The following is a 20,747-nucleotide window of genomic DNA, read 5'->3' as shown; positions in this document are numbered from 1 at the left end:
ATGCCCGCAAGGGAAATAATCCATTTAACCCATCGTGAAAATGTAACACTAGTCATCGGGGTGAAGGGCCGCTGGAAAGAAATAAACAACTGAGAAAAACGTGACGAACGAAGAGTCGCCGTTCGAGACTCATATTCCCGCAAACAGGTGACTGGACAAAGAGATGGTGAAAAAGGGAAAGCGGGATAAGAAAACGACCGAATGAAAGTCTTAGTCCGACGAGAACTGTTAAAAGTAACCCTGTCTGGGGTAAAAGAACGGGCGTCGTAGTCCAAAGCGCGAACATCCCAAACCCTCTTGCAAGAAATGAGGCAGAACAGGGTCACCAATTTTGCAGACAATTGGCTAAGCGATAGATCTGAATTAGCCGGCCAGGAAGCCAAGAAAGTAAGGACCAAAGAGACATCCCAAGAAGAAGTAAAGCGAGGTCTAGGTGGCCGGGAAAGACGAGAGCCTCTCAACAAGCGACACACCAAAGGATGCCGGCCGGCTGGGCAGCTGTCGAAACCGCGATGCATGGAAGATATCGCCACTCGGAATACAGTGATAGTGCGATAAGCTTTCCCTTCCTCAAAAAGGGAGGTAAGGAATTGCAAAATGTCCATCACAGGCGCCCCAACGGGATCCAAATTCCGAACACTGAACCAAGGAGTCCAAGATTCCCAGGCTGCCCGATATGCCCATCGGGTACCGGGGGACCATTCATTTTCCAAAAGGATTCTAGTCATCTCCGAAACTCCTGCGACGTCCCAGGGACCCCCGACACCCTGCACGCTAGAAGCCGCAAGGAGACGTCCTGAAGAAGAGGGTGCAGATGGTTCGAAGGACCCACCAACAGTTTTGGATAACTGGGAAGAAGGACAGGCTCTTCGACCAGCAACTCCAAAAACTGGGGAAACCAGGACTGAGTCCTCCAAAAGGGCAGAATCAAAACCAGTTCGGCCAACTAACGGTGAATCTGGGCTAGAACCCGTGGTATCAAGGCGAACAGAGGAAAAGCATACATAATGGACCCCATCCAATGCTGTAGAAACGCTTCTACCGCCTCTGCGTCCGGATCCGGACGCCAACTGTAAAATCTGGGCAGTTGAGCGTTCAAACTTGAGGCGAATAGATCGATGGAGAAAGGACCCCAAAGAGACGATATGGCAGAGTATACTGTCACGTCTAATTTCCAATCGCTGGCATTGCGCGAACTCCAGTCGGCGAGGGTATTGTGCAGCCACGACCGTGATGTCCCTGGCCAGACAAAACGACCAGAAGTCCTTCGCCAGGTAAATCAACAAAGTGGAATGAGTGCCACCCATGGAATTGACATAACGGACCGCTGACACATTGTCCATCCGGAGTCTGATGCACGCCTTGGCTTTGCCGTTGGTGAAACTCCGAATAGCGAAGAATCCCGCTAGAAGCTCCAGGGCATTGATATGCAGCCGGGATTCGTCCGCCGACCATGGGCCTCCGGTGGAAACACACCGTGGAGGCTGGCATCCTATTCCACAACCAGATTCGGCTATGGGCCAAATATCATTCAGGCTCCTGAGATTGATCACAGGTCGTATCTGACCCTCTTTATTTTCCACCAGGAAAATGTTGCTGATAACGCCCATGTGGGATTGGGAAGCCCTTTCCATCGCTCCTTTCCGGTAAAGGGCCTCCAGCTCCTCGTTTATGAGCGCACGCGCCGACACTGAGTATCCCTGGATGTGGAGGGGGCAAGTCTAGGGGGGACGTATCAGGTATATCTGAAAACCCCAGACTGTGGATAGGACTCATGGGTCGGAGGTGATGCTTGACCAGACATGTGAAAAACGACGGAGTCTGTCCCCGACGCAAACAGCCGAAGAATCTATTAAAGGACGAGGACTCACCGTATGGTCTCCTGGAACTTGGATTCCCACGGAAGCTTCTGAAATGTCCAGGGCCGCCATGGACGGGGAAGAAGGTAGGTTGATGCCTCTGGTCTGGAGGGATGACCGGCCGGACAGACGGCCCCTTGAACTGCCGGCCCTGGTGGAAAAACTATTGTGGAAGACCCTACGCATGGACGATTGGGCCTTGTCTAAAGCAGTAAAGGCCCCCACAAATTTTCCTAAATCTTTTATGAAGGAATCTCCAAAGAGAAGTCCTTGGGCATCTTTGCCTGTTTTGGTCAAGGACAAGTTGGCCAGTTTTGACTCAATTTTCATCAGGATGGCTTTACGCCTCTCAATCAAAGGGAAGTATTTACGTTCCCTGCAGATGGCTCACTGAATCCATCCACTGAGTTCCTCCGGATCAATTTGTGTATTCTCCGCCCTAGCAGATTCCGCTAAGTCGAATATTTTCGCCATGGGCCCCATAATGTCTAACAACTTATCCTGACAGGCACGTATGGCCGAGTCTAGACCTCTACGAGGATTGAAGCCCGTCTTGGATAAAAACTGGACCATCTTTGGATCGACCACAGGAGTATCACATACCTTGTTTGGTATGAGCAGTCGTGGGCATTCAGCCCTTAATTTACTCCGAGCCTCTTTGCTAAGAGGTCTACGGACCATAGCCTCAAAATACTGAGCCACATATGTCGCCGGAAGCCACTCCGATGACCTAGGGTGGTGTAACATATCTGGGTCGAATAAAGGCTCACCCGCCAGATCCATAAGGGAAGTGGATGAAACCGTGGCTAGATCAGGATTTGAACCAGTAGGCCGTAATCCCGATGGGGAATCCATCTTTGTCGTAGTGGGGTCCACCCTGATATCCATCAGGTCCTCATGAGAACCTTGCAGGGATTCTAACCATGCATCCTCATAAGACTCTATATAAGAGTCAGTATCAGACGCAGGCTGCGTCCAGGCAGATTTTCAGAGTCGTGGGTGGTGGGGGAAGGTTTCCACAGAGTGCCACAAAGGCGGGGGTGGTAAGAAAAAGGGGGGAAATACAAAAACCTGAAAAAGAAAACCTAAGGATCTATATATATATATATATATATATATATATATATATATATATATATATATATATTAGTACAAAAGTCACCACATTAACACGAATAGTCCCAAGAATAATGTGAAAAAAGGGGGGTAAATTACTAGAAAGCGGAAAGTACTTATCCAGAAATGTAGTAGGTACGCATCTGAGGTGGCAGCAGCAAAGAAAGAGGAAGATCCTATCTGGAGGGGTCCCTTTATACCGGTACTGTGGGGGGGGGGGGGGGGGGGAGTTATCACCTAGGTTACTGGTTGTTATATTCCTTTTTCTTTGCTGCTGTGTGGTTTCAGTAAAGAAAGGGTTGAGCAATAGGAGCCTCCGTGTCTTCATATAAAATTAAATAACCTGATCTGTGTTACCTCTTTTGTGTCTACTGTGAAAGCTCTACCCAGTGTGGTTGAGAAGGAATTTGGCTATCTCAGCGTACAGTACAGGGAGATGTGATGCTGAAGTATACCCAAAAAAAAAATCCATTTAATGTTTTTTTTTCCCCCTGTTTTACAGGTTAACAAAAATGGTTGTATCTAAGTCGTGGACAATGGTGAAGCACTTTGTTGGTGCACCAAAACCTGAGGGCTTCAAACTTATAGAAAAAGAGCTGCCACCACTGCAAGAGGGAGGTAATTGAACCCTGTTTCAAACACCTTTTTCACTTCTCAGAACCTTCAAACACCATATTCATTAATATTGCTACTAGGCTAAAACACACATAATATACAGTCAGGTCTATAAATATTGGGACATCGACACAATTCTAACATTTTTGGCTCTATACACCACCACAATGGATTTGAAATGAAACTAACAATGTGTGCTTTAACTGCAGACTGTCCGCATTAATTTGAGGGTATTTACATCCAAATCAGGTGAACAGTGTAGGAATTACAACAGTTTGCATATGTGCCTCCCACTTGTTAAGGGACCAAAAGTAATGGGACAATTGGCTTCTCAGCTGTTCCATAGCCAGGTGTGTGTTATGCCCTCATTATCCCAATTACAATGAGCAGATAAAAGGTCCAGAGTTCATTTCAAGTGTGCTATTTGCATTTGGAATCTGTTGCTGTCAACTCCCAAGATGAGATCCAAAGAGCTGTCACTATCAGTGAAGCAATCCATCATTTGGCTGAAAAAACAAAACAAACCCATCAGAGACATAGCAAAAACATTAGGCGTGGCCAAAACAACTGTTTGGAACATTCCTCAAAAGAAGGAACGCACCAGTGAGCTCAGCAACACCAAAAGACCTGGAAAACCACGCAAAACAACTGTGGTGGATGACTGAAAAATTCTTTCCCTGGTGAAGAAAACATCCTTCACAACGGTTGGCCAGATCAAGAACACCCTCCAGGAGGTAGGTGTATGTGTGTCAAAGTCAACAATCAAGAGAAGACTTCACCAGAGTGAATACAGAGGGTTCACCACAAGATGTAAACCGTTGGTGAGCCTCAAAACAGGAAGGCCAGATTAGAGTTTGCCAAACAACATCTAATAAAGCCTTCACAGTTCTGGAACAACATCCTATGGACAGATGAGATCAAGATCAACTTGTACCAGAGTGATGGGAAGAGAAGAGTATGGAGAAGAAAAGGAACTGCTCATGATCCTAAGCATACCACCTTATCAGTGAAGCATGGTGGTGGTAGTGTCATGGCGTGGGCATGTATGGCTGCCAATGGAAATGGTTCTCTTGTATTTATTGATGATGACCTGAATCCGATTGGGCATGCATTTCACTTGCTAAAGACAAAACTGAAAGGAAAATGCCCCAAGAACAAGCAGGAACTGAAGACAGTTGCAGCAGAGGCCTGGCAGAGCATCACCAAGGATCAAACCCAGCGTCTGGAGATGTCTATGCGTTCCAGGATTCAGGCTGTAATTGACTGCAAAGGATTTGCAACCAAGTATTAAAAAGTGAAAAGTGAAGTGCCCTGATTGACTTGGAGGTGGAAAGATAGTCTAATCAGCCAATCAGAGGACAGTAGGCAGTCAGATTCTCGTGCTGAGATAGAAGAATCATTCTGTGACCTAGAATGTGTGTCTGATAAAAAATTATTATAAACACAAGCCACTAATGTACTGTGATAGAAATACTATAAGGAGAGAGAGATAATTTATGTAGATTTTAGGGAAAGCTTTGAGGGAGTAAAGGGCTGGTCACACTGGAATAATACAGCAGCGTGCTGCTGCAACAGCTCAGGCTGGCAGTTCTGCATTACAAAACCCCCTGGCCTGCAAAAGAAAAAAAAATCTTTTTTCTGTATATGAACGGAGATGATTTTTCTTTCTTCAGAACCTCAATTTTCTATGTTGCCAGGACAACATCCCAATAGCATTCTACTGCAAAAGCTAGCAATTGTGCATTATATCCGTGCTATTAAATGCATTCTATTATAGCTAAAGCATTTTACGGCAATAATGCAATTTTTTTACCCATGTTATTGAATGCATATTTGAAAAACATTTCACTGCAAATACTGCATTGTTTTTTTTTTTGTTAGCGGACTCATTACTGCATCAGCCCATGTGTTTCATGTACATTTTAGTTTGGACATTTTAGCATAGCTCAAATACATTTAACAGTGTGTTTGTAGAAGGGGAGGGACAATTAATTTGCTTCTGTCTTTCAATGACAGAAAACCCACTTGTAATTTTACTACTACCATTTATTATTCTGCTTGTACCAAACCTATGATTTTTCATTTATAGGGAACCTGTAGCTTTTCATGTATAGGCCTCATACTAAAATAAATGGATGAGTGCAATATGAAAGACCTAGGCCTTGGTCTCCCAGAGTCAGAATGTAGGTAGTAGCAGTATTAGCAACGTCAACCATTCATCCAATAGTAGTAGTGGGCCACAGTTCTCCCAGATTCTAAAAGGGTCAACTCTGCAGCCAAATGCAGGAGGAGTACACCGTCTGCTATTCAGGGGACTACCAGTGAGGAACACACTAGCAGTGCATGGGTTCATGAAAGCAGCAGGCAGGTATCGCGCAGTGGTGGAGGGAAAATGTCAGAGTGGGAATTTTTCACAAAATCCCTGGGGAACGTTAGCATGGTGGAATGCAGAAGGAGCGGCACAGCCAGGGTGCTAATGTTGGCTGTACCAACCCTGCACAAGTATGTGTATTTTGAGCACAAGGTGGGCCAGTCCTTGGGCCTCTCATGTCTGGTAGAGTTCACGCCAGTGCTGATGTATGGAGTTGTAACTATAGTCAAAGACAATATATGTCGTTCATAGCCCACTGGGTAAATGTGGTTTCAGACGTGGCGCAACTTGGCCAGGTGATGGCAATGCTGCCTCTGTGTTGTAATGCTGGAATTTCTCCGCCAATGTCCTCCTCTGCCTCCTCATACTCCACCTTGTCTTTACCCTCCCCTCTAAGCACAGTTCACAGTGGTCCCCCAGCATATCACCTATGCAAAGCTAGGCATTGTCACACAGTTCTGCACCTGGTTAGCCTTGGTAAATGGAGCCCCACCTGGAAGGAACTGCTTGGGGTCATCAATAAAGAAATCAAACACTGTCTCCTCACCAAATGGAGATAGGAACTAGAAGAGAATAACTAGGAGAAAATGTTGTCTGCACTGCGTCAAGGAGGACTGACTGACGCTCCCTGCATGGTACACATCTTTAATCTCATTGTCACCCGTTTCATCAAGTCTGCCACTGAACTGCAAGAGCTGTTAAAAATATCCAGGAAACTGTGCATGCACTTTAGCCACTCTTGCCATGGAAAACACACTCTCCTTGAGCTGCAAAAGCAGAGTGCTCTTCCCTAACATTGCCTAATATGCCATGTTTCCACTCACTCCATATGTCAGATCGACTGTACAAGCAGAGGAAGGCGGTCAACTATTTCTTAATGCAGAAGGCGGACATAAGTACTTCTTAGTGTAACTTCCATGTTAGTGTAATGCCCCACAAGGACATCACCACTCTTTTCACCTCATCACTATCCTTAATGGTGTACCTTGTGTCATCCTGCATACTTATTGCCATGTCCTGCAAAATATGCATATCTATTCCCTAGCAAATGTTATGTTTCTATGTAATGTGCCTGGTTTACCAGCAGATGGTGGCAATCTTGGCAGAGCTAGTTTCCCTGGAGTGGAACCTTTTAGTCCATTCCAGCCCTCTCTAGAGTTAGTGAAAGTCAGTCTAACCTACCCCATCTTGGTGAAAGGTTGTGTCTAGCTTGCCCCCTGTAAGGGGATGGCTGTGTGCCAGCCAGCAGAATACCTTCTGCTCGGCTAGGCTTTCAAGAAAGAGAATTAAAGAGCTTCAGAGCCAGGAGGAAAGATTCCCTAGATAAAGACAGTCAGACTACAGAAAGCTAAGTTGCAGCCTACAGCATAAAGTAGAGGGGGAAAGTTCCTATTTAATCCAGCCAGCATAGCAGAGCTGAAAGAGTACATATGTAGCAGAGCTGAATGTGTTTGTGTCACGGCCTATGGTGTGCACTGTGACATTTTTCCTTCACTTGCGGTTGCCTGCGGCAACTTGTTGTTTGTGTGCATGTGGTGGCAGTGTCTCGGCCTTCCGGCTGATTCCCAGGACATGGTTGCCACGCATGCCGTTGCCGGTGGTAACAGGTGGAGTGTGATGTTTATGGGTGTTTTTCCCTTAAAGTGGTTTCCGTTCCTTGCCTGGTGTAGGAAGGGTTAACTCCCTTCTTTGTGTGTGAACACTGAGTGTGTCTGTGTGTGGGTGTGGCTACTTGGGCTATTTAGCTTCTGCTGGTTCCCTGTAGCTGGGGGGTACTTCAGGCATGCCTTGCTGGAGTCGTCCTCCTGCTCTTATATACCATCTGTCCAGTGAGGGCCACCCTTGTGGTCATAAACTATATGTCTGATGTTAGAAGATGTTTTATGGTCTTTCTGTTTATTGCAGCTATGGTTTCCTGGGTTCCTGTGTGATGTATGGTGTGTGCTGTGTCAGTTTGTGTTGTTGTGGACAGCAGCACTTGTACATGGATTCCAGGCTGTGTGTCTGTGGCAGGTAGGTGTGGTACTTGTTTCACTTATCTGCCATTGCCATATGCTGTATATGTTCCCCTTTCCTTGCAGCTTGGCCAGTGAGACTCCTGTTCGTCCGTATCTAAGAGGAACAGGTCGTCTCACCCTGCTCCTAGTCCAGGGCTACCCTGAGGGCTAGTAGGGACCCTAGAGGGCTAGTAGGGGACCTAGGTTACGGAGTGTGAGCCCTCCTACCATCAGGGTTGGCTCATACAGCTAGGAGTCAGGGTCAGAATTAGGGATGTGATAGAAGGTGACCTGCTTCCTGATTCCTGTCCTGGCCTAGCAGCGACCAATATCTTCTGCATCGCACGGCTGAGGGTTTCCCCCATCCTCAGCCGTGACAGTTTGCCTGACAGAATTAATGCCAAAATCTGCTGATAACCAAGATAAAGTTGGAAGATTGTTCCCTGACGCAAGTTTATTCAAGTAAAGCTGTTTCAACTTCAATCAAAGTCTGGACTCCATTTATTCTACAAATCCCTCAACTGTTCACCCTATCATCACTGCTTCGGATGACCACGCTTGGGGTTCTGGATATCCAGGTAGGAGCACCATGACAAGTGCAAAAGCCACACCTAAAGGGACACTATAGTCAACCCTTATACCACACTGGCATTCCTACACCTGGGTTCCACCATCACCTTCCACATAGGGGGACTCCGTCCCTCGTCAACTGGAATCACGACAAAAACTCTAAAAATTCACAACACCTGTAGAAGAGGCCCCTGGCGTGGGATTGGTGTCATGAACAGGATTCAGACAGCGATCTGTGTGCCTACAAACCTATTAGCCTATTGGATTTACAAGTACACCATCAAAACCACTATGTTTACATGTAATGGCGCAGCTTCTTCATGCCCAGCAAAAGCGGGAAAGTTCAGAAACGCCCCTTTCTAAAGCAGGAAACTCAAGCCCAGCCTACAGGGAGCGATGCTACGGTATGCTTAGACAAGGTGAAAGCTCCTCCCTGGAGCATGACAAATGCCATTTAGGCCCATTTATTTGTCAGTCAGCAAAACTACAGGATGAATTAAGTCATTTCACTCATTCATGTCCTGGAGGGGATGCTAACAAATCTGGTTGGCGAGGGGACAAATGCAGGAGCAGCACCAACTCCATATGCAACAACTTCAGTCTGCAGTCTCTGATAAGCACTTTTCTTTAGCCGCATATGCAACGGCCCACGGTCAGCATCTGGGGTATCCCTTGCCCTTTAGCTGGTTTCTACTAAATATGTCCCTCTTATACAGCAAAAAATCGTGACGCCAGTTGCAGTTAAGCAATGAGGACCTGAGTTCCCTTTTATAGATGGTAGTGTTGGTACACAGAGTAGGATTGCCAGAGTGGTGTAGAGTGGCCTACAGTCTCTTTAGATGTTGTATATACTTGTCACAGTGATCCTACCTGGATATCCTTGAATACCAGATGTGGTGTAGTCCGAAGCAGTGCAAAAAGGGTAGTACTAGTTGAAATTGGATGATGAATAAGTAGAATAAATGGAGTCCAGACTTGTAGTAACGTTGACCACAGCTTTACTTGGCATAAACGGTAATCCAAACAGTTTCTAAACTTTATCTTGGTCATCAGCAGGTATTGGCTTAACTTTGGCAGGCAAATACTTCTGCAACAATCTCAGCTCTGACATGCTGTAGCTTTCTCAGCACTGCTATATTAGCTGGAGTAAATAGGAACTTTTCCTCTTCTGCTGGAACTTAGCTTAGCTGTCTGTAGTTTGTCTTTTAATTTAATCCTAGGAACTTCTTGTCCTGGCTTTGAGTACCTCAAGCTCTAGCTACAGCTTGGATGAAGACAATGCAAGCCCAGGATGGGACAAGCAACCATGTAGACGTCAGAGGCAGGGCCTCTGGGCCCAGCAGATTAGGCAGCTCTCTGCTGGCCGACACACAACTTTCCCGTAGGAAGGGGTAGACTAGACTGCTCACTAACTAACTAAACTCCTCCCTCTCTAGAGAGGGCTGGAAGGAAACTAGGAGGTTCCTCTCCAGAAACACTAACACTTTGCTGATGTGCTTCCACCTGCTGGTGAACCAGGCACATTACATGTTAACATAACATTTGCAAGGAGATTCATATACACACATTGCAGGCAATGATATTAAATATCAGAAATGATGCAGGATGCACCAACCAAGATAGTGGGAGTACAAAGCGGTGGTAATGCCCACTCTAGGTCATTACACATACTAAAGACACCACCCAGCAGCAGCAGAACCTCAACCAGCACATGGTGGCATACTTGGACTGCACCCTGTCATCCATGATCCAAGATTCCCTGCACTACTGGGTAGTATTGAGCAAATCGAGTGTCAGATCCTAGATCTGAAGTTGATTTGCTCCAAAATTAGTTTAAACACTGTACGGAGATGGTTTAATGCTGTTAAAATGTATGGGCTCCGGTGAATATAAGTGAGTCATCACCAAAGTCTCGTGAGACATTGGTGAATAACTGCAGCCAACAATTTTTAAACTTTTAAAATCATTTTAAAACATGGATCCGAAGTCCGCTTTGGTAAAGACTGGTACCTCGGTACCAAAGGTAACTTCGGATCCATGTTTCAAAATGATTTTAAAGTTTAAAAATCAAATCCCGAAGTTATTCACCGAAGTTCCATGAGACTTCGGTGATAACTCACTTTGCCTCGCCGGAGCACATACATTTGAATGCTGTACGGAGACAAATTTCCGTACATCATTCAAACAAAGTTATGACTAAAGCTTGCATCGCTCAACATTACTACTGGGCATGCCAACTTAAAATGTAGCTACAACTGGCCGAGTTTGCCATGGCCATGTTTTCCTGCTTGGCCAGTAGTAATGAGCGGCGATAGTTATGATAGGCAATTTTTTTTTTGGTGAATTTTTCACGTAATATTAGCAATAAATTCTCGAATTCAAGAATTTTCAATCTCCAGTCATTATTTTTGCGATTGCGCAAATCGGCACTAATATTGCGCTTTTTTTTTTTTGTGCAATACGTGCAATTTCACATTTTCAGGTCTGAGTAGATATTACTGATTAGTGCACTAAGTATTGTTGTGACATCACTGCGCTGTGTCTAACAGAGATTATCCGGTGACAGGTACCAGGAGTTGAGAGACTGGCAACACGTGGGTTAAAATGACAAGTTACTTGTGTTTCTTCTTCTGTGTCTGTGTTTTGGTGAATGCCACACCCCTTGCTTCAGGTGTTCCTTGTTGGTAATTTACCTTCCCCATAAGTAACCGCTTCACACTCTTGGAGGAGCAGTTTATATATTTTCTCCCTGTCTTCTTACTAGCTGGTCGGTTGTACTCTGTGGTGCTTTTGGAGTTGCCAGTTTTCTACTTTAAGCTAAGTCTTGTCTTTTCTTATTGTATTGTGTTTGTTATATTCCCTGTTGTTTGTATCTGGGCCTGAGACAGAGACTTCCATTGGTCCATCTGGGGAGGAATGGGTTGTCTCTGGTTCTAACCTTATTCCAGGGCCTTATAGGGCAATAAGGGCCTAGGTAGCCTGCATATGAATATTCCTACCTTCAAGGTCTATTCATAATGATGGGTAGTTAGGGCCCGGATTAGGGCTGTTTAGGAGGTGACCTGTTTCTTCCCTAGTTTCCAGGCCCAGTAACTGTTCCCCTTCCCTCCTGTGTTCAGTGTGAAGTTTTCCCCCACACTGATCGTGACAGACTCTAATCACTATCACAGCACAGTAATTCCTAACACCCTGCACTGGAACTTATCGGCTACACTATATCAATATCTAACCTACACTGACTATCTCCCACTAACTATCCATATTATATATATGAGCTAACTAATGTAATTAAATAATGATCCAGATTAGTCTGCAAAGTACAGAGTACAGCAATGTCACTGCTATCCAGGGGCGTCATTAGGTCAAAACATTCGGAGCTTGAGCCCCAGATGTTTTGACCAGTGCCCCGAATGTTATGCTGGCATGGCCGGCTGCTCTGACTCTCTTACGCTACTCTACACCAGCCCCGCCACTCACAGGACAGGAGGATACAATTTATAAACTGTAATCCTAATCCGTATCCTGCAGTAACTGAACTTTAAATCAGCGTTCATCTCATTACTATCTTACACACTTAGCTCCGGAAACATGCAGTGCGGGCGGCGCTCACTCACTGATGTCACGCGCCTGCTCCTCCCACTAGGCGGTGCAAGCGCGTGACGTCAGTGAGCGAGCGCCACCTGCACTGCATGTTTCCAGAGCTGAGTGTGTAAGATAGTAATGAGATGAACGCTGATTTAAAGTTCAGTTACTGCAGAATACAGATTACTGAGGGGATGATCTGTGGGGTTGCCCAGATGGCTAGGCCCTTCACAGTAGTGATTAACCCCTTTCAGCAGTCCTCCATTCACTGAAGGGGGGACTGCTGAAAGGGGTTAATAACTACTGTGAAGGGGGGGGGACTACTGAAAGGGGTTAATAACTACTGTGAAGGCCCCCCCAGGTGATAGAGGTGTGGCTTCATGGGGTGGGGGCGTGGCTTCACAGGGGCGTGATGCAGTGGGCTTGTGCCCTGGATGTTTTCAGACCCTAGCAACTCCCCTGCTGCTGTCTCTCTCAGAACTGCAAAAAACAGCAGAAAATGGCTGCTGGGGAGTTTCCTATATAGTAAGGGGTAGGCAACTTTCCTATTGGTTGCTAGGGATGTTGCTAAGCTCAGACAAAGATATTGCAGCCTTGTCATTGGACCACAAGGAAGAAGCAGTAGTACTTATGAAAAAAAACTAGAATATTCGCAATTACGAATATATAGCACTGTATTCTAGATTTTTGCAAATTCTCGAAGTGCCGATATTCGCGATAAAAATTAGTTATTAGAATATCCGTGGCATCAGAGTTGGGTGTTAAGTGCGGCGGGGGGCATAGTTACCCCTAAGAAAACTCTCTTTTCCTCCAAAATGTTGAGAGACTAACCTTCATAAAGATGAATCAAGCATGGATCAACCCAGACCTCCAGATACTGGTGCCTGATGCTCTGTGTTGAAATCACTGTTTATTTATCCGTTCTTATCCATCAGAAGAACAGAAAAAAAGGATCTTTTATTTTAAGCATCTGTTAGGCTGCTTTCACACTAGCGTTTTTGCTGGATCCGGCAGGGTTACGCAAAAACACTTCCGTTATTGATAATACAACCATCTGCATCTGTTATGAACGGATCCGGTTGTATTATCCGGAGAGAGAAAACCGGAGAGCAATTTCAATCCTGGGATGCGGAGCAAAACGGATCAGTCATGACCCACAATGCAAGTTAATGGGGACGGATCCGTTTTGCTCTGCATCTCAGGATTGAAATTGCTCTCTGATTTGAGAACAGAACGGAATGCATTTTGGAGCATTCTGTTCTGTTCAGTTATATTTTGTCCCCATTGACAATGAATGGGGACAAAACGTTAGTATTTGTTTCTGGTATTGAGACCCTATGACGGATCTCAATACCGGAAAATGTTAACGCTAGTGTGAAAGTAGCCTAAGGCCTCTTTCACACTGTCAGTATTTGGTCAGTATTTTATTAGTATTTGTAAGTGTAAGGCTACTTTCACACCTGCGTTAGATGCGGATCCATCTGGTATCTGCACAGACGGATCCGCACCTATAATGCAAACGCTTGTATCCGTTCAGAATGGATCCGTTTGCATTACCATGAAAATAATATATATATATATATATATATATATATATATATACATACATACATACATACACAGTTGCAAGAAAAAGTATGTGAACCCCTTGCAATGATATAGATTTCTGCACAAATTGGTCATAAAATGTGATCTGATCTTCATCTAAGTCACAACAATAGACAATCACAGTCTGCTTAAACTAATAACACACAAAGAATTAAATGTTACCATATATTTATTGAACGCACCATGTAAACATTCAAAGTGCAGGTGGAAAAAGTATGTGAACCCCTAGACTAATGACATCTCCAAGAGCTAATTCGAGTGAGATGTCAGCAAACTGGAGTCCAATCAATGAGATGAGATTGGAGGTGTTGGTTACAGCTGCCCTGCCCTATAAAAAATACACACCAGTTCTGGGTTTGCTTTTCACAAGAAGCATTGCCTGATGTGAATGATGCCTCGCACAAAAGCGCTCTCAGAAGACCTACGATTAAGAATTATTGACATAAAGCTGGAAAGGGTTATAAAAGTATCTCCAAAATCCTTGCTGTTCATCAGTCCACAGTAAGACAAATTGTCTATAAATGGAGTTTCAGCACTGCTGCTACTCTCCCTAGGAGTGACCGTCCTGTAAAGATGACTGCAAGAGCACAGCGCAGACTGCTCAATGAGGTGAAGAAGAATCCTAGAGTGTCAGCTAAAGACTTACAAAAGTCTCTGGCATATGCTAACATCCCTGTTAGCAAATCTACGATACGTAAAACACTAAACAAGAATGGATTTTATGGGAGGATACCACAGAGGAAGCCACTGCTGTCCAAAAAAACATTGCTGCACATTTACAGTTTGCACAAGAGCACCTGGATGTTCCACAGCAGTACTGGCAAAATATTCTGTGGACAGATGAAACCAAAGTTGAGTTGTTTGGAAGAAACACACAACACTATGTGTGGAGAAAAAGAGGCACAGCACACCAACATCAAAACCTCATCCCAACTGTGAAGTATGGTGGTGGGGGCATCATGGTTTGGAGCGGCTTTGCTGCGTCAGGGCCTGGACGGATTGCTATGATCGAAGGGAAAATGAATTCCCAAGTTTATCAGGATATTTTGCAGGAGAACTTAAGGCCATCTGTCCACCAGCTGAAGCTCAACAGAAGATGGGTGTTGCAACAGGACAACAACCCAAAGCATAGAAGTAAATCAACAATAGAATGGCTTAAACAGAAGAAAATACGCCTTCTGGAGTGGCCCAGTCAGAGTCCTGACCTCAACCCGATTGAGCTGCTGTTGCATGACCTCAAGAAAGCGATTCCCACCAGACATCCCAAGAATATTGCTGAACTGAAACAGTTCTGTAAAGAGGAATGGTCAAGAATTACTCCTGACCGTTGTGCATGTCTGATCTGCAACTACAGGAAACGTTTGGTTGAAGTTATTGCTGCCAAAGGAGGTTCAACCAGTTATTAAATCCAAGGGTTCACATACTTTTTCCACCTGCACTGTGAATGTTTACATGATGTGTTCAATAAAAACATGGTGATATTTAATTCTTTGTGTGTTATTAGTTTAAGCAGACTGTGATTGTCTATTGTTGTGACTTAGATGAAGATCAGATCACATTTTATGACCAATTTGTGCAGAAATCCATATCATTCCAAAGAGTTCACATACTTTTTCTTGCAACTGTATATATATATTTTTTTTTTGTTTGTTCATGATAATGCAAACGGATCCGTTTTGACTTACACTGAAATTCAATGGGAGGCGGATCCGTTTTCAATTGCACCATATTGTGTCAGTGAAAACTGATCCGTCCCCATTGATTTACATTGTAAGTCAGGACAGATCAGTTTGGCTCCGCATCATCAGGCGGACATCAAAACGCTGCAAGCAGCGTTTTGGTGTCTGCCTCCAGAGCGGAATGGAGGCTGAACAGAGGCAAACTGATGCATTCTGAACGGATCCTTATCCATTCAGAATGCATTGGGGCTAAACTGATCCGTTTTGGGCCGCTTGTGAGAGCCCTGAAACGGATCTCACAAGCGGACCCAGAAACGCCAGTATGAAAGTAGCCTAAGCAGGAGTGGGTTCAAAACACAGATGAGATGCAAATATTTCCATTACTTTTTATCCCCTGTTTTGGACCCACTCCTATTTTTGGCTTACAAATACTGATCAAATACTGATGCAAAATACTGACGTGTGAAAAAGGCCATCAAAGTCCTGCATCGTGGCTGATTTCAGACAAAAACGGCCAAAATGGATGTCAATTGAGCATGAGGTCTCTCAAATGATCAGCATTTTGCATTAATTTTTCATCAGTATTTGTAAACCAAAAGCAAGCTTACAATTACTGATCAAATACTGACCATCTGAAAGAGGCTTTAAAGATGTTCAAAATACAGGATTCTTTTTCTTTTTTTAGTTTTCTGTTCTTCTAACGCATCAGAAGAACAGAAAAATAAACTGTGATTTGAACACTGCCTTACTGCCACTTTCTGCCCCCACTCTGTTATGGGGCCAATATTTTCACTGTTACTGCCACTACAGCCACTCTCCACACTCTGTTCTTGCATTTCAGCCCATCTTATAGGGAAAGGAATGCCCTCCCAATAGAACGATCTGCCATTGCACCACTTGATTTGCGACTTTCCAACTCGCTGGAAATCCACCTTGCATATTATGCACCATACCACCTCAGCAGGGAGCAGGTGTTGTTTCGAGGTCAGGCAATGTAGGCTCATAAGAGACTCCTTTCGCATACTCTGTCCCTTCGAAGAGGCCACCATATTTGTCACTAGGGACAACTGCAGCATCAATGATGTCATCCCCCTGATATTTATCTTAGAGCAGACGCTCATGCACCAAGGGAGGGCAGAAGAAGAAAAGCTTACACATTTTTGCTGGCTGTCCTGTAGCTGTTGGGGACCCACACAGAGAGAGTCCCATTAAGGATGAGTAGCTAGTAGCTACCACTGGAGGAGGAGGAGGTGGTGACGTTATCTCAGTGGAAGCCAGAATGGCAAGCTGTATGCTTGTTTGCTTAGGTAAAGACAGCTGCAAACCATTAAGTAATTTGAAGATCACTGGATAGCCATGCTTTTAGACCCTCACTATCAAAGCAAAATGGGTGAATATTTTCCTCATGTTGATAGAGAGGTCAAATTACTTTATTACAAGGAAACGCTGTGTAATCCGATTTTGGCTGAGGCCCCTTTCTGTCTCCTGATGAACCACCCACCGTCTCCCGTCTTTTGCACCTGCAGAAGTTGCAGTAGCTAGTACAGTGGAGCATTTTTTTCATGTACTGTGCCAGGCTGACTCAAATCAGCAAATGAAGATGTACTGCCTCAACACACGGGTTCAGCCCTACCTGGACTCTGGTCTTTCTGGGCATCCATGTACAATGTTCACTGACCCCACGGACTTCTGGGCAGGAAGATTGGAGCAGTGGCCTGAACGGGCCCAGTATGCTCTCTCTGTACGGTCTTATCCAGCCTCCAGTGTCATCTCAGAGAGTTTTCAGTGCGGCATGTGGTGCTGTCATACCTAAACCTCCTCCAGGGTACAAAACATCACTTTTGTCAAAATGAACAGGGAATGGATCCATGAAGATTTTCACATTCCTCTGGCTGAGGCCAATGAATAGATCTGAAGGTGCCCCATCATGCCCCTGCTGCTATCTGCCTGTCTATCATCATGTTCTGTACTACATGGTTGCTACCGCTATATTGCCACTGCCGTGGTCTGCCTGCCTACCATCATGTTCCATACCGTATGACTGCTGCCACCATCATGTCACTGCCGCTGTCTGCCTGCCTACCATCATGTTCCATACTGTATGACTGCTGCCACCATCATGTCACTGCCACTGTCTGCCTGCCTACTATCATGTTATGTATGGTATGGCTGCTGATACTGCCACAGCTACTACTCCCTGCTGCTAATCCCCCTACTGCCACTTCTAGAGATGAGAGAATTTCTCAAAAATTCGATTCGGCCGGTTTGCTGAATTTTCTGGAAAAATTTGCTTCGATCCTAATTAATTTGCAACGAATTGCATAAAAAAACTGCTATTTCCGGTCTTCATAGAGCCTTTATATAGGTGTAGAACACTGTGCCTTGCAGTAACACGCATAGATAGTCTGCTGTGGTAGTGAAATAATACTGTGAGTCCGTATGACATGCAGATGACAGGCGTCGCTCTTAGAATCACTGCACACTTCACTTATTTGGGCAGTTACGGGGCCAAAACTGACCAAATAACTCAAGTATTAACTCAGCCTTACAGGTCCATGTTAGTGTCAAGAAGAAGTGCACTCTTTTAACACCCTCATCAGCTGATTCCACATAGATGTCTAGAGAACCTGATCTATTAAAAGCTTATACAAGTAGAGCCCCCCCCCCCCCCCCCCGACAGAGTGGAGAGGGTGTCAGCAGTAAGTTTGTGTTGACGTTACTGATTGATTAATTTTCCCTTCCTCTGATCCGTCAGAACAATAACCCACAAAAAACGGATCCTGTCTGTGGAGCATACGCTTTCACTCAGTCAGCATTTGCTCAATAATCCATCAGTATTGCTAATGCCCAAAAAAACAGGAGTGGATCCAAAACAGAGATGACACATGAATGGAATATTTGCAAGTCTTCTGTGTTAGTACCTACTCCTGCTTTTGGCTACCAAATCATAAGCCAATTCTACTGGGACCATACAGGCCTTACAGCCAGTGACATAGCGTGGGTTGCCAGTAGAGATGGCCTTGCTGTTCGCCCGGCGGTCATTTCACGGCGAACTTTGCGTGTTCACGACTCGCTGAACATGCGAACATATGGAGAAATTCGTGCCTGCCATATCCTTTTACATTGTGAAGAACTTTGACCCATGACACATCCATCAGGTGGTACAGGCAGCCAATTAAGACATTTCAGCACATGGACATACCCCCTACCTTATAAATAAACCAGATCTGGCCGCCATTTTACATTCAGTGTTTTGCCAGTGTAGGGAGAGGTTGCTGTGTGGAGCAGGGACAGGCTGTTAGGGACACCAAACGCTAGCTAATAGGGACACAAAAGTTATTTTAAGCACTAGTATAGGTGTGCTATCGATAGGTGTGATACACAGAGGGGTGCGATATACTTATAATATACTTTTATAAGGAGTCAAAAACACATAGATCTATATAGTGATCACCTGGAAGTTAGGGGCCTAGGGGCTTACTAGGGCCATTTTTATATAGGGTAAGGTTCCCGACGGGGTCGCTCTTATCAGGGCAGGTGGTCTGTGGTTAGGCTATCAGGGCCAGAATAGCACCCCCCTGTAGGGCAATATCAGGGACAGTTCTTTGCCCACCCTGTCCTTCAATACCACATCATCATCTAGCCCAGGGATAGATGTTTTTTGCTTTCCCTTCGGGATTCATGGATGTGCACTGGAACCCCCCGGATTGTGGTAGGACATATGGTTTCTGATTTGGTGCTGCTGAGCACCTGATTTAGTGCCGCCGAGCACTTGTTATTGCCTACCACATCTATGCTCTTTGCTTAACTTTAATAATTTAATTTATTTTCATTTTGAGGGATATCTTTTCCATTCACACGTCCACAAAATGGGTCTGCATCCGTTACGCAATTTTGCGGAACGGGTGCAGACCCATTAATTTTCAATGGGGCCGGAATGTGCTGTCCGCACGGACGTGTGAATGGTATGTCACTGTCCATGTTGTGGGACTATTTGTGCACTTCTAGAAATTATTTCTTGGCTGCAAATATCAGCTGAAGGGTTTTCAGGTTCGCCTGCCATTAAAATGAATGGGATCCGCGAACATTTGATCGCGTTCGCTCACCGTCCCGGCAGATGTCCGTCCATCACAAGTTGCCACCACCCCGCGCATGCGCCTTTTAACAGATACTGTAGTAGATCACTATCAGTCCTGTGTAACACCACAGATAACAGTGATAACTCTCAGTGTACAGATAATGTAGTAGATTCACCAGCAGTCCTATGTAACACCTCAGATAACACAGTGATAACTCTGAGTACAGATAATGTAGTAGATGGGTGTGAGGCCCCAGAATTAAGAACACTCACAGTGTGACCTGAAGTCTGGGGCCAGGATTCGGCAGGGTGGGTCAAATTCTCAATCTCCATCCCCAACCCTACTGTGAAACAGATATGTGGATGGACATTATTATATACAATAGAATACAGCACCATACCTGTTATATCCAGTAGACTTTCCTCAGCATCTTCATTCAGAGATAAGACCGCCATGATACCTTCTATCAGCCACTTCTCGTCTCTGCAGAGTTTCACAGAAAAAAAATTTAGGTTCCTCACTTTACTATTATCCTCTCCTTCCTGGTGTCTCAACAACTCATCCTGCTGCCCCCCAATACTTTGCTAGAGCCATACAGATAGTCCCCCCATTCCCCATAATATTATTCCCCCTGTATATTATAATGGCCCCTCTTTATTATTAATATAATGCCCCCTCTTTATTATTAATATTATGGCCCCCTCTGTATTAATAGAAATAACTAATACCTCTCTCCATCACAGCTTATGGCATCCCGGCGCAGGCGGTCACGAACGCCTCATTGTGCCTTCCCGTGCCGCATCATCTCGCGAGATCCGACGCAGGAGATATAGACAGAATACATAATCATTGCATATGCAAAAATAGAATCTTCGGCTGAATACATGAAGTAATTGCTAAATACATAAAAGTAAAAAAAATATATAGATTGAAAAACAAAGTATTCTTTTTTTCAACTTTTTTCGATTTACAATAATACATTCACAATACTTAGTTTTTTAATCTATATATTTTTTTTACTTTTATGTATTTAGCAATTACTTCATGTATCCAGCCGAAGATTCTATTTTTGCATATGCAATGATTATGTATTCTGTCTATCTTTTTCTATGAGTACTGAGCGTCACTAGAAGTTATACCTTTATAGATCAATTACAGGTCATGGATAGGGATAGAGACAGATGCACCTTTTTCTCTTTTGATATATTTTTAAAGTTTAAATATTACGTACATTTTTTAATCTGAATAAATTTATATTTTTCTACTTAATA

At 44.6% G+C, this 20,747-nt stretch overlaps 1 protein-coding gene across 2 annotated transcripts in view; it reads left to right on the top strand.

The window, feature by feature from the left end:
• LOC122921450 (prostaglandin reductase 1-like) overlaps positions 1–20,747 on the top strand; it is a 164,425-nt gene that overhangs the window by 22,380 nt on the left and 121,298 nt on the right. For both annotated transcript variants that reach the window (XM_044271431.1, XM_044271438.1), the window contains exon 2: positions 3,478–3,593. In XM_044271431.1, coding sequence (XP_044127366.1) covers positions 3,488–3,593 — 106 coding nt within the window. In that variant the 5' untranslated portion in view covers positions 3,478–3,487. The remainder of the gene's footprint in view (positions 1–3,477; positions 3,594–20,747) is intronic.

The sequence above is a fragment of the Bufo gargarizans genome, chromosome 1 (assembly GCF_014858855.1).
Source record: "Bufo gargarizans isolate SCDJY-AF-19 chromosome 1, ASM1485885v1, whole genome shotgun sequence".
Lineage (NCBI taxonomy): Eukaryota > Metazoa > Chordata > Amphibia > Anura > Bufonidae > Bufo > Bufo gargarizans.
The sequence above is the reverse complement of the archived record's forward strand: the minus strand, read 5'-3'. Positions and strand labels throughout refer to the sequence as shown.